Source organism: Gorilla gorilla, chromosome 11 (assembly GCF_029281585.2).
Source record: "Gorilla gorilla gorilla isolate KB3781 chromosome 11, NHGRI_mGorGor1-v2.1_pri, whole genome shotgun sequence".
Taxonomy (NCBI): domain Eukaryota; kingdom Metazoa; phylum Chordata; class Mammalia; order Primates; family Hominidae; genus Gorilla; species Gorilla gorilla.
Window position 1 is genome coordinate 75,704,284 of NC_073235.2, and position 14,747 is coordinate 75,719,030.

The 14,747-nt window shown below is 38.6% G+C and overlaps 1 protein-coding gene and 1 long non-coding RNA gene across 12 annotated transcripts in view; one reads left to right on the forward strand and one right to left on the reverse strand.

Annotated features, from left to right (window-relative positions):
• Nucleotides 1-14,747, forward strand: part of MAP3K20 (mitogen-activated protein kinase kinase kinase 20) — a 192,844-nt gene that overhangs the window by 139,428 nt on the left and 38,669 nt on the right. For 7 of the 11 annotated variants that reach the window (XM_055379179.2, XM_055379181.2, XM_031008621.3 and 4 more), the window contains 2 exons: nt 1,580-1,715; nt 14,198-14,242. In XM_055379179.2, coding sequence (XP_055235154.1) covers nt 1,580-1,715; nt 14,198-14,242 — 181 coding nt within the window. Of the gene's footprint in view, nt 1-1,579; nt 1,716-5,633; nt 11,655-14,197; nt 14,243-14,747 lie in introns of those variants that run through there. The other 4 variants (XM_055379183.1, XM_031008624.3, XM_055379185.2 and 1 more) reach the window with 1 other exon arrangement.
• LOC129531907 (uncharacterized) overlaps nt 1-14,747 on the reverse strand; it is an 84,810-nt gene that overhangs the window by 18,290 nt on the left and 51,773 nt on the right. The gene's annotated exons all lie outside the window — the stretch shown is intronic.

Sequence of the window (14,747 nt, forward strand, 5' to 3'; positions counted from 1 at the left end):
GGACTTATAGCCTTTTATGATTTTTCAGATGGCACCAGTAAAAGGCACAGGGTGTTGATATTTGTGGGCAGTGCAGCAGAAGCTACTTACACCTGATTGCTGCCTCCCTTGCTCTGAGGTGCATTTCAGACAAGTAGGGAAGTGAAATGTTGAGCCAAATCCAGACCCACCTCCATACCTGTTCAGAGTTGGATTTTGCCAGTGAATGCCTGAACTTTTTGTTTTCATTCACTTAGTTATTATCTGTAAGAGCATTGGAATGTTCCAGTAAGAGTAAACTGTTCACTTACTCTTATTCTCCCTAGAAGGAAAAAGGCAGACTTTGGTTACATATATTCATTAACTTAGATGTGGGGGCTTCTACCTTCCATAGTCAACGTCTCAATCATGATTATGCCATCACAACACAGGACTGCCTCAGTGGCACCTGGAAGCAGTAGCTGGCAGCACCCAGCAGCTATTCTGCAATAGTCACCCAGTTCCCATCTTCTTCTGCATCCTTCTCTCCAGTGCCTTCTCTAGCCTTGACTTCCCTCTCCCTCTCCCTCATTCTCTCAGTATTGTTGCTTACTTACAGGCTTTTCAAAACTCAAGGGAAAGAGCTTCCAGTTCTCAAAACATAGATTTAGACTTAAACATTGCAACAGCCCTAAAGGAGAAAAACATTTGTGCTGAGCCATGATACCAGTTCCACTTTCTGTGAAGAACAGATTTCTGTAACATGGCACATGGTTCCAAGTGGTGAGGTTGGTTGGCCTATAGGCACAAAGGGGATAACTTCCTTTAAAAATTATTAGAATTAAAAGGAACCTTAGAGTTCATCTGGCCCAGGGTTTTCTACACTTGCTTGATTGTAAAAATTACTCGGGTCTTTTATAAAATAATGAAAATTCCAGGGTCCCACCCAGGCCTACTGACTCATGAGCTCTAAGGAAGGGTCCTAGAAATCCATGTTTTGCTGGGTTCTGGTGTGTTTTTTTTAAAAAAAAAAAAAACAAGTTGCCTATGTAAGTCTAAGGTCAGGCAGGTAGGAGAACCCTAATGTACCATAACCACCACCCCTTACAACCAAGGAAACTGAGACAGGTTAGTCGATTGCTTGGGTTACTCAGCCAATGTGTAGCCTAAAGTGTCATCTCAACCAGTTACTGATGGTGTGTTGTTGACCACCGAACCTGAATATCATTTTCCCACCTATACTATGAGATTAATACCTGTTTCTTGGGACTGTTAATGGGAATAAGATGAGATCATATATAACATCACTTACGAACTGTAAAAAGCTAGATAAATGTAAGCATTTACTAAATGGCTGTACCAGGACACCAGCTCCATAGGTTATGCTGCACCCCAGTGGCCCTTCAACACTTTGTTGAAATATTTTGAGCTTATTTTTCCAAGCTAGAAACTACCTCTTGATATTTAAAGACATGAAAGATTCCTTCTCCTCCGGCAGTTTCCTGGTTGATTTTAAAGCACCAGCATGTGTCTTTTACTTTGATTAGCATTCTGATGGACCCACTAAGCGCTTGATGTCTCTTAAGTAAAGTTGAGACTTATACCAGCTATCCCCGTGCAGGTGCGAAATTGAGGCAACTCTTGAGAGGCTAAAGAAACTAGAGCGTGATCTCAGCTTTAAGGAGCAGGAGCTTAAAGAACGAGAAAGACGTTTAAAGATGTGGGAGCAAAAGCTGACAGAGCAGTCCAACACCCCGGTGAGTACCCTCCCCCTTCGCCGTCTTTCCACATGCGGCTCTAGGCTGCGCGGCTGAGCATGGCAGCATGGCACCTCTTCCCCTGCCTCCCGCCGCCCCCTCCTCATTTCCTGCCTCGCGCCCGTGTATTAAAGGGCCCGCGTGTGGACTCAAGCAGCGTTCATACCTAATTTCAATTAATAAAATGCCAGAGATTTAAAAGAAAAGCTTATCCTATTTCTGGCTCCTTCCTTAAGAACTGTTATTCTGTCAGTGTGTTTGTATATTAGAATTACAATAATAAAATCCGATGTATTTTCACACCATCTGCTCAGTCTCAGAACATGCACCTCGGTGCTGATTAACTCCTTCTAGTCGCTCAGTCATTAATAACTGTAACTCCAGCAGCTCACTGACTAACAGAGTCTTTGATGTGTCAGAACTTAACCATGTTTTCCTTCTAAAATGGAGCTAACCATGATGACATGCAAATGAGAAGCATTAATATTTCGTACTCAATTTAGTGTTATGATCATGGGCAGCAAAATATTGGAAAAAGATTCTCTCTGGACAAGCTTTCAGTATTTATTACACCTAGGCATTATCTTGTTTTCTCCCAAGTCTTGTATTTAGAGGAATATAAAAATCATTTTTAAGCATTTCACTGGTTATACACTAACCTTGAGCTTACATGCTGATATATTATTCAAGTCTAATCAAATTTCAGCATTCTTTCCTATTTTAAATGGCATAACATTTTCAGGAATTAAGTATAAATTTATAATTGTTTTTTTCCCCAGGGTTTTTAATGGGCAATATTTGTTCACTTAAAATTACCCAAGTAATGGTAGATTAAAAGTAAACATATTTTAAATTCATTTTTGATAGTTGCTATGGTGATGCCAAAAAATACTGAAATGCCGTTCGTTTTGTGATCTTCAAAAAGCTTTCCTATCTTTAAAAGTCTTAATCTTCATTAAGCAGCCAGTGCCCAATTGCAAAGTATTTTCCAGTGTCTAAAGAATAAAAGTTTGTCTCCTTCCCAACTTGTGTGGAGAAGCAACCTGATATCCAAAAAAGGAAAATACCATGAAGCTAAATGTTTATTATCAGATTCAACTTGGAAAAAAAGGACTTTGGTTCTCCAGGGAATTCCAAAACGAATTGAATTGCTATCCCTAACACCATCATGGAACGTTTTAAAAGTGCCACATTTTATCTGTGAATTTAACTTGGCTTGTGAGAAAGACGATGAGGGAAGTTTCCTGTTCTGGCTGACTGAGTGGCAGCAGGCAGCCTCTGAAAGCCTCACTCTAGGGATCTGCACAGGAGCAGTGCTTCTCCCAGAGCTCATGAGGGACAGGAGCAAAAATGTGACCTCGTCCCTAGAGCACAGCTTCTGAAGTCTGCGAGGTTTTGTTTTGCTTTAAAATGCATTGGAATCTAAAGCTGTAAAGCATTGCATGGCTTGACTCTTTCTAAATGTAGTATTGTAAGAAAAAACTTTACCCATTCATATATGCTTCAGAACCTTTCTTTAGTTTATTGGCATCAGTTTTGCTAAGAAATGGGCTGCCTTGCACACATTATTGCTCTTAGTAACATAGTTGCGTAATAAATAATAAAGTGCTCTACAATAAAGCTCTGTGTGCTCGGTAGGTTGCCTGCTTGAGTTTTTAACCCCACAAAACTTTCTGTGAAGGAACTGCTCTGAGGGCTACCATCTAACAATGGACAGCCTGCAGCACAATCTCAATGAGATTTTCTTCTTTTTTCCTTATGGGAGATAAGTTTTCTTTCTTTACAGTACTTGCTTTTAATGTGTCTTCTGCTTAGAGCTGGTATTTCTGAAGGAAAGAAAGTTTATGTTCAGATATTTTGTAAGTAGGTATTTTCTTTTGTCCTCACATCAGTTTCTGTTTAGCTTTGACTGAGATTTCTTAGAGAAAGATGAAATAAACATTTTAAAAAGGAAGTGGCTGGAGGTTTAGCTTTCCTGTAGGTGGCCTCATCTTAATTATGTAAGTTTAACATTTATGTAACTTCATAAAAAATTGTATCATTGAATTAATTTCAAGGGCACTATTTTCTTTCCTAAAACTAAAACATTAGTTAAGGATATTTGGGGAGATTAATCCTTTATGCATAAATATGGATGTTTATTTTCTAATTATAGTTGAAGCTTGATGTAAACTTATTTATTTTAAGAATATAGGCTTAACTGAGAAACATTTATAGAGATCTTTAGAGTCAAACCTCATGTGAGGAAGGACCCTCAAAATAATACAATGAGCCACAAAGAGTTCCTGAGAATATCTAACAATTGAAAACGAATTTCAGAAGCTGAGAAGTTTGACTGCAAGGGAAATAACATCCTGTTTCCAATGTTTAAAGATCTAAAGCAATTGTTTTCTTCCATATAATGGATACTTTTCAGTTGAATTATATGAAATTAAAGTTATTGAACTAACAACTCCAGGAGGGTTTTTCCCAAAAGAGCAAGCTACTTTTTAAAAATTCAGCTCCAACTTCACTTTAAAAATTAGGAAATTGAGGCCGGGCGCAGTGGCTCACGCCTGTAAACCCAGCACTTTGGGAGGCTGAGGGGGGTGGATCACGAGGTCAGGCGTTCAAGACCAGCCTGGACAGCATAGTGAAACCCCATCTCTACTAAAAATACAAAAAATTAGCTGGGCATGGTGGCGGGCGCCTGTAATCCCAGCTATTTGGGAGGCTGAGGCAGGAGAATCGCTTGAACCTGGAAGGCAGAGGTTGCAGTGAGCTGAGATAGTGCCACTGCACTCCAGCCTGGGCAACAGTGCTAGACTCTGTCTCAAAAAAAAAAAAAAAAAAAGGAAACTGATCCTGAATATTAGGTACCAGAATATAGAGGTCATCCCAGTATATTATTTGTACATTATTTATCATAAATGTTTTATCATAAATGTATCCATATTGAAACTATGCCAAAAACATAAGCCTTGATTTGCTTGTTTCTCAAAAGAAGAGGCAGTAACATTTTTCATGTGCTAACAGTTTTATCCCTGAAATGGATATGCCCAAACATTTATGGGAATAAGTTGGCTGTTCGAAATAATTACGTAAAGTAGAAGATAATGTCTGTGACCACTGTGAGTGGTGACATCTTAGAAAAAAGTTCTGTTGAAAGAAGAAAACTTGAATATTAGAGCATATTAGAACAATCTAAATTAACACTATTTTCCTTTCTTCCCAGTTTTCATGTGTTTACATACTTACGTCTAACTTAAATGTGAGACAGAATCTAGAATTTGTTCACAAGTGAATTATTTAATAATTTGAATAAATAGTATTACATCAGTTCTGGCTACAATAAATAAATAAGTGGAAGCAAGTGAATTCTAGACTAATTTTTAGTGTATATTCAGAGTACTAATCCAGATAAAAAGGGAGTTAATAACCCACATTTCCCTAGAACTGTATAGACTGCTGAACTGTTTTTTGTGCTGCCTCTAAGCTTTTCTTTTGGGTACAAAGTTTCTTAATTTTTCATTTGAGATTTAATCTCTGCTTAATTTATTTTTTTAAAAATATAATGGCCAACTAAATGTTTCCTTATGAAAGTGAAATTGGAAAAAGTCAAGATAAATCCTAGAAACTATTTTGTTTTAAGCAAAATGAAGGCTTAAAACTTGCAACTTCTTTTCCATTTGAAATTTGGCTTGCTGTGGTGCTTTGCAAACTTTTGGTTGTGATTTATCCTGTCATTCATAAATTATGGCAAATATGCTGGAGCCAAATCTGCCATTAAATAAATTCTCACATAATTCCCTACATTCATTTATTTCACTAATCATTTACCTCCTGTGTAGTGCCAACTAATTTTGTGGTATCTATTTTCCTGATTTAAATTGGTCCTAATTTCTCTTTTTACTTCTGTCCTTTCTTCCCTTTTGATAGCTTCTCTTGCCTCTTGCTGCAAGAATGTCTGAGGAATCTTACTTTGAATCTAAAACAGAGGAGTCAAACAGTGCAGAGATGTCATGTCAGATCACAGCAACAAGTAACGGGGAGGGCCATGGCATGAACCCAAGTCTGCAGGCCATGATGCTGATGGGCTTTGGGGATATCTTCTCAATGAACAAAGCAGGAGCTGTGATGCATTCTGGGATGCAGATAAACATGCAAGCCAAGCAGAATTCTTCCAAAACCACATCTAAGAGAAGGGGGAAGAAAGTCAACATGGCTCTGGGGTTCAGTGATTTTGACTTGTCAGAAGGTGACGATGATGATGATGATGATGACGGTGAGGAGGAGGATAATGACATGGATAATAGTGAATGAAAGCAGAAAGCAAAGTAATAAAATCACAAATGTTTGGAAAACACAAAAGTAACTTGTTTATCTCAGTCTGTACAAAAACAGTAAGGAGGCAGAAAGCCAAGCACTGCATTTTTAGGCCAATCACATTTACATGACCGTAATTTCTTATCAATTCTACTTTTGATTTATTTTTGCTTACAGAAAAATGGGGGGAGAATTAAGCCAAAGAAGTATATTTATCAATCAGCAAATGTGGTGCCTGATTATAGAAATCTGTGATCCTATATACAATATGGGACTTTTAAAGTTATGACATTCTGGCTTTTTCTTTTAATGAATACTTTTTAGTTTGTATTTGACTTTATTACCTTTATTCAAATCATTTTTAAAAACTTACATTTTGAACAAACACTCTTAACTCCTAATGGTTCTTTGACACTTAGTAATTCTGTGACATACTTTTTTTTTCTTATAGCAATACACTGTAATATCAGAAATGGTTGGCCTGAGCAACATAGTAAGACCTCGTCTCTACTAATAATTAAAAAACTAGCTGGCATGGTAGCACACACCTGTAGTCCCAGATACTTGGGAGGCCAAGGCAGGAGGATTGCTTGAGACCTAGCAATCAGTCAGGGCTGCAGTGAGCCATGATGGCACCACTGCACTCTAGCCTGGGCAAGAGAACAAGATCCTGTCTCAAAAAACAAAAAAAAGAAAGAATTGATAGTACAAAATCCAACAACAACAATACTGAGATGATCTAAGAAGGTTATAACAAAATGCTCTTCAGAAATACCTAAGTGCTGAGAATTTTTAGTACTAAAGAGCACAGCTGCTCAAAGTAAAGCCTGAGCAGTGTTCTCAGTAGTGTATTTGAAGGAAAAATACCCTGATTTGAAATCAACAGCAGATGTTGCAAACTTTCATACCACTGCTGGCCATGGAAGCTTCTTAACAACACACTGTCATTTAAGGCTGTGCTTGTGCTTTATACAAAGAGAAAGAGGTGGTCTTAAGGGGATGCTTCCAGGGGGGTGAGTTCATGCCTCTCCTGTATTTTCCAGCAAGTGGGGTATGCGTGGTGGTTTGTTTTTTAGAGGGGCATAATAATCCAGGATTCTAAGCATATGCTCAGCTATTTTAAAGAGGAAATTAAATATTATAAAAGAAATAGTAAAGATAAGTTATCCTCACTTAGGCAAAAGCACAGGTCCTTTCCATATCAAGTTTAGCCTACCAGGGTTGTTTTTTGTTTTAACCCTGCTTAATAATGTTGGTGTTTTAGAAGTAGATACAGGCACTGCTCTGAAAACCTGGCTAGCCAAGGATATTCTCAGAATGTTATCACCTATTTGTCAAAGCTTGTTTAAATTATAAAACACTTTTAATTATATATATGAGGCAAAAGAACTAAGACTTTTTTCAATCTAAATTAGAAAGGAGTGTCATTATTTGACTGTTAAACCAAAATATTTTTGGTGAGTCTTTTTATGGAAGTTTAAAGAAAGGACATCATCATAGATATGATCTAACAGTATTTCTAACTATATTTGATCATTAAAAGCCTCTTGGAATTTGAAGCGTGACATGTTTCTAATGCCCCTTGAGACGTGAAAAATACCACATAATGATCAGTATGCTGTGCCAGCTTCATTTGGGGAGAAATAACTAGTAGAATGTTCTGGGTGTGAGGTGTACAGCAGTCTAGGTGGCATAGTGATGAAGAAAGGGATCAGAGTCTGACTGTCACTCAGAATCCTGGGCTCAGTTGCTTGACAACCTTGGGAAAATTATTTTATCTTTGTGCGTCTGTTTGCTGATCTTCAACGTGGGAATAATAACAGTACCTACTTGAAAGGATCATTGTGCGGGTTAAAAGAAATAATGTATGTAAAGCACTTTAACACAGCGCCAGGCCCACGGAAAGTGGCTAATGTTAGCTACCATGAATGGTGCCAGTGAAGACACTGAAAAATAAGTGATTTCAGTAACCTTCTGGAAAACTATCAGTTTCCAATAATATTTTCTCTGTAGTATGAGATGAAATTAAAAGTGGATAGCTTTCAGGAAAGATAAAGAGAACATTCTTAGAATGTAAGCTAAACAGAATTTTTCTGTTGCTCTTTGAAAACTATGAGCCCTGGCCAGCTTAACCTGGTCTGAGGTGAGACTAAACACAAAAACAGTAGATAAATCTCTCCCTCAAAGATGGATTCCCCCACATACCCATGCTACTAGTTTCTCTGTCTATTCACACATATGTACAAATACATGAACACAGCCTGTCTGTGCTCAGACATAGAGAAGTACTACCTGACTTGAGTTAATGCACCCAAGCAGAAAAGCTTGGAGTAGAGCAGAAGGGAGGGCTTGGGACTCCTGTCTTTCCAGCATGCCCTGGGGTGCAGTGGTCAGCCACCTGAAGAGAGAGCCAATAGCATGGGGTTTACAAGGCAAAGATAGTCATTCATTCAACACATATTCATAGAGCTCCTTCTCTGTGCCAGACACTGTTCTGGAAGATAGCTAGATGAAAATCTTTGCACTCACAGAGCTTACATGCCAGTGAGTGAAGATTGATGATAAATAAAGCAAATGCATCATATGTTCACATTTGATAAGTATATGCCAAAAAATGAAGCCGGGAAGGAGGACAAGGCCCATGGGTGGGTGTTGAGGTTTTTAAAGTGTGGTCAGGAAAGGCCTCACCGATAAGGTAACATTTGAGCAAGGCTGAAAAAGGCAAGGGGATCCTTGGGGCTAACTTCGGGATCCCTGCACTTTATGTAAGAATGTAAACCTTGAGTCTCATTTAAGAATGATCAGCACTACGTTTAGAACATATGAACTGAATGAAATGGACATTTTTTCTTAATTTACTTATAAATCCATATGATTATACATAAAGTTCTGATGCATTAATAAAAGCAGCCAAATAGGGCCAAAGAGAAAAATAACAGGACTCTGTACTGGACCTAACTTTATCATTAATTAGGTAATATTTTCCTCATTTCTTTACTGCTGCCATTTTCCTCACCAGTATTCCAGAGATGGTCATAGCTCATTACTCTACCACCAAGAACCTACAAGGAATTAGAATACAGCAGAACGGGCCTCAGTGAAGAGCTTAAAATTGTTCTCGTAGAACTGGACTATTGATCATTACCACGTGACGTTGGCTCTGTTACTTTCTGTTCCCAATCAATGTCCTTCTAGTGGTTTGAAAATGTTTAAACATCCCTAAAATCTAAATCATATAATCAGAATTTTATAGTGTCCCACTCTATCTGTAAAGATCATTTGGAAGACTTTAGACTCTATTAATTTTAAAAGGAATATTTATTAGCCATATGCAGAATTTCTAATGATGATATTGTACAGCTTCTAATTCACTTTTCAGATCAATGTTTGAAATGGCAATTATCAGTGTTGGATTTAGTTCCAATTACTTGATTTACAAAAATGTACATTTAGAGAAGGGTTAAAAGAAACAGTGAGAAATGTAAACATTCAAAATGATAATTGAATCTCTCAACTGTGGGAATAATTATCAGAGACATGCAACTGAAAATGTCTCACCTTTCATCTTTTTTTCTTAATTCATAAAGTTATCTTGTAGAATTTGATGAGACCCTCCTAGTCATTCTCAACTGGGGTGGTGCTGTCACCGAATGGTGTTTGAGAGTGTTGGGGCTAGGGCACATTTTTGGTTGTCACAGCAACTGGGGTGGCATTTGCTGCCCAGTGCCAGGAATAAGTAACATTATGAATGCCAGGGACAGTGTGCTCAGTAAAGTCTTCCATCCAAAAGGGGCAGGGCGCGGTGGCTCACGCCTGTAATCCCAGCACTTTGGGAGGCCAAGGTGGGCGGATCACCTGATGTCAGGGGTTCAAGACCAGCCTGGCCAACATGGTGAAACCCTGTTGCTACTAAAAATACAAAAATTGGCTGGGTGTGGTGTCACATGCCAGTAACCCCAGCTACTAGGGAGGCTGAGGCAGGAGAATCACTTGAACCCGGGAGGCAGAGGTTGCAGTGAGCTGAGATTGCACCACTACACTCCAGCCTGGATGACAGAGTGAGACTTCATCTCAAAAAAAAAAAAAACAAAACAAAACAAAACCCTGTAGCATTGTCCCTTCCCCACTGACAAACTTATCAAATCCAGAAGCTTTAGAGTTTCGTGTCTAATTATTTTTCTCCTGAACAAGATTACCCAAGTCAAAACAAAATGTATTTTTAGAATTACAGCAGCATACAACCTGAATTTTGTGAGTTTCATGGCTTTATCTTAAATCACCATTTCCCTAAAAATGGTTTCTTTCTCCTTAGAAATGCTGGTGGCAACTTGATGAAACAGCCAAATGCACCAGGGCAGGTCACTTTCCCATTACACTGATTCCACAATTAAAAAAAAAAAAAGAAAAGAAAAAAAAACTCATTGAGATAGCTACAATTCTATAGGTTAATTTAAAGCCTCCTTTTTCTACTCATTTTTGAAAGCAAGATTACATTTTACTATTTTACATAACCAGTGAAAAGAAGTTGAAAGCCTACAGCTCACTGTTTTTGGTGCTCTGGAAATGTTGAGGGTGGGTTTTTAACCAGTGATTTTTAATGTGCAGTGAATTTGTTAGACTTTTAAACACTAGCTAAGGTAGTCAAACTTGATCCCCATTAAAAATCAAGGAATTAGGGGTCGGGGGAGGGTTTAGGAGTGATCCAGAATGACCTCCCAGAATTACTGTGCGTACAACTTTATTTTTCAGAGTTTTCATTGGAATGGTAAGAGTTTTATGAAAGACAGTTTTAATACTTATTCTGAGTTAAATATTAATACTTTAAAAAATTATTGTACTAGACTTATTGCAGCCTTTTGAAAGTAGCAGAGTTTCATCATACCACATATATAACAGAGCATAAATTTTCTATAATCAGGCACCTTTTGCTGCTTTTGAGTAAGACTGTTTTCCTGTTTAGCTGTTAAGCATTGCCAGACATAAAAATCTATTCTCTCCTCTTGATTGTAGCATAGCCTGACAGCTCTAGATACAGCATTTCTATGATGAAAAATGAGTGTCCATCAGGAAATCTAGAAGACTAGCCGTGTTTTCTCAGACTCCACCTTTGTTTGCACTCTGTTGCCTGTGAGGAGCTTTCTGGCATGTGATTATTTACTTCAAAACTAGAGTTCCAAGCACCTACATTAATTATTTTATATTGTGTGCAGAATAGTATATCTTTTAATGTCAGATATGATACACTGCACATATTGCTTTTGCACTCTTAAAATTTTTGTACTAAATAATAGAAAATATTTATATTCTTTGAGTGTGAGCTTTGAATAGATGGCATTATCACTTTATTGTTTTTTTAACAAAAACTTTTTCTCAATTATTCTATTGCAATGTTATTCTGAGCAAGTCCTATGCCAAATATCTTGTATAATGTTTGTATGGAAGATTAAATTTTACTCTTGTGTGGTAAGACTATTTCAGTTACTGATTCTATAGTTGGAATTTGATATTCCAGCACAAAGTCCACAGTGTATTCAGAAATCCAAGTTGGTGTCATACATTTCATTTTGATGTGAACTTTTCTTTGCTTTCCTTTGTTCTAAGACTCCATTTTGCAATAAACGTTTTGACAGTAAATCCCTTTGTTATGTGTTGCTGTGTATATAAGATCCCCGTTAGATTGGATTCCCAACATCCTTTGAAGGAATCGTTGTCACACGCATGCACACAAGTATTAGCTTTTCTCTCCTAAAGTCAGTGGGAGTGTAAATAATAAATTTGTAAAGTGATGGGACAGTCATGGGGTGGATTTTTTTTTATTCCCCAAAGAAAGAAAGGCTTAGAACTCATCCTACAGCAGATACACTGATATGTTAACAAGGTACAGAAAACATAAAGGAAATGGTAAGCCACTCTGTGGCTGGAGATCATTAACTCTTATCCCCCGTCTTGCCAAATTCAAACCGTCATGAAGCAGTGCCTGGCTCCAGCCTTCCTCTCACTGATCTTTGCTAGCATTGTGCAAAGAATCCTGCTGGAATGAGCGTCCAGCTGAAGCCAGTGCCTTTCCCTAGGCATCATATTGGAGAACCATCCTCAGTGTGCAACCAACCCCCTCTCCTTTCGACATTAAAACCAAAGATTCTGGTTGTGATTAGTTATTTCATTTACAACTTCTAGTCTATTCAAAAAATATTTCTTTCTCAATTTTGTTTAGTACAACATTTGGGAATTTTATAAAAATAACACTACACATCCCCTCCCCCCAACCCAGTTTCTATAAAGGTGAGCCTTGATGCAGGAAAATATTTCTGTAACTCAGACTGTTGTTTCTTGAACGAACCAAAAAAGTTTCGTATTTCACATTTGCTTCTGTGATGGGAGAAGGGAATGGCATGATTCTGCAGCTGTGTCCAGCTGCCCTGTGAAGAGACAAAATTGTCACCTATTTTTCTTTGATCCAGTTCAGCTTTAGATTCTGTTCCTCAAGTCTTTCTCCTTTCCCCATTATTGAAGCAAGTGAATGTGTGTGATGACTCCTACCCACCTCAAGTGTTTCCGAGGAGGCAAGGGCAACCCTGGAGGGAAGGGAAGCACATGCAGGTAGCAGAGTATACGCAGAACAGGATCGATTTCAGTGTGTACTTTATGTCCTGACAACTTGTCTATAAATACTCAAACCTACACATTCATATCCATTTCAGCTAGTGGGTTTTTCCGCTTGCCTTCCCACCCTGTCTGCCTCATTTACCCTTTTTCCTCCAACATGAACTCACTGCCTTCCATTCCCATCCTTCCCTCCTGTCCCTCCCTCTCCCGCCATGCCAGGTTTTGCCTTGTTGCTTCTCTTTACCCGGAATCACCTCTCTTCTTGCCCTGCAGGACCCAGCTCAAGCCGTGCTGCCCTCCATTCTCCCATCTTATTTTATGAATCCCTTTGTGAATACATCTGTCTATGGTATACCCATAGACATTGAACTCTATACCAGAGAACTTAGCATTCCAGTAAATGCACCCTTTAATTTTATTCATTCTTTAAAATGACTCAACAAAAATTTACCAGATACCGTATGCCAGGCACTATGTTAGGCATTAAGTAAACTGAGATTCAGGTGACCTTGGAATCCCCCAGGTATAATTTATAACTGTATTAGCCCCAGTTAAATTGAAAGCTCCTTGAAGGCAGGGGCTGTGCCTTTCCTAGCAGAATTTTGAGCATGTGGGTACAAAATACCTGTAAGTTAGAAAGGTTAACTCACCTACCCTATGATTTTTATACTAACAGTAAAAGCAACCAAACTCAACTTCTTTTTTTTGAAACTCACTCACAAGAAAATATTATTTGTAACAGAAGATGAGTGACGTTTTGCCATATTATCTCATAAACAATTCATTTTTGGGGGGCAAGTTAGGCTAGTTAAAGCTAATAGCTGTACCAAACTCTAATTTGACTTATAGGACACACAGACTTCTAAAACTTATGTAAGCATTTATTATTTAGATGGCCATGGGGCATATATTGAAGACAGTAAGTAGTTCTTTGGCTCTGAAAATGGTGCAGGCTGAAGTCCTCTGGAGGCATCTTCATTTGTACTTGTGAACCTCACAGGGAGGTATTTTAATCTGTTTTAGTTAGAGCAACTCTGCAGCCTGGGTTTCTTAAGACCGTACCAATTTCCCATGTCCTTCATCCGTGGGTGCTAACATTTGGTTTTTAAAATATTGTGCAAATGAGATCTTTAAACACTTAGAAATTCCCCCTTGAGAATAGGCATAATACATGATCTGGTTACTAAGTGGTTGCTTTGGAATTTTCATTAATAATCCAACAGTCCTCATGTTGGTTGAGACTCTGAGGAAGACTCAGGTCTCTGAGAAAATGTCACAGATTCCTTGACTGCTGAGGCCTGATTGTGGGATGTAAAAACCAGGTACCAACAAAGGAATATGAAACAGCTCCCAAAGTACATGAATTGTTACTGAGAGATTGGTGAACATTACTGGAGCACGGAGAACTGCCTCTTAAGGTCAGGAAAACTGTTTTCCATTCAACCCAACCTGCAGGAGGAACCAAGCCAGAGCAGCAGCTGAGAGCTGAAAGAGTGAGACAAGAGGATGAACCAAAAAGACAATGATAATATTACTTTTTTTTTTTCATTTCATGCATATTTCCCATGCAGCTGCTGCCTTCCTTTGAGATTGGTGCATGGACAGAAGATGACGTGGTAAGCTCTTTGTATTCATGCCTTATTTGACTTGAGCAGGTATTTCATAAATTTTTCCCTAAGTTTTTAGGGGAAGAGATTGGACCTTAGGAAAGTCTAACTAGGAGAAGTTGACAAATTCTTTTCTCACTCTGTCTCCCAGGCTGGAGTGCAGTGGTGCGATCTCAGCTCACTGCAACCTCCACCTCCTGAGGTTCAAGCGATTCTCCTGCCTCAGCCTCCTGAGTAGCTAAGACTATAGGTTCCCACCAGCATGCCTGGCTAATTTTTGTATTTTTAGTAGAGATGGCGTTTCACCATGTTGGCCAGGCTGGTCTCGAACTCCTGACCTCAAGTGATGTGCCCACCTCGGCCTCCCAAAGTGCTGGGATTATAGGTGTGAGCCACTGCGCCTGGCCTTTTTTTCTGTTTTTAATGCAATAGTGATTGAAAATAAAGCCTCAAGAGTAAAGCAAGTATCTCTGCAAATCTTCTAAGTGGGTTCTACCTTCCTAAATTGCTCTCA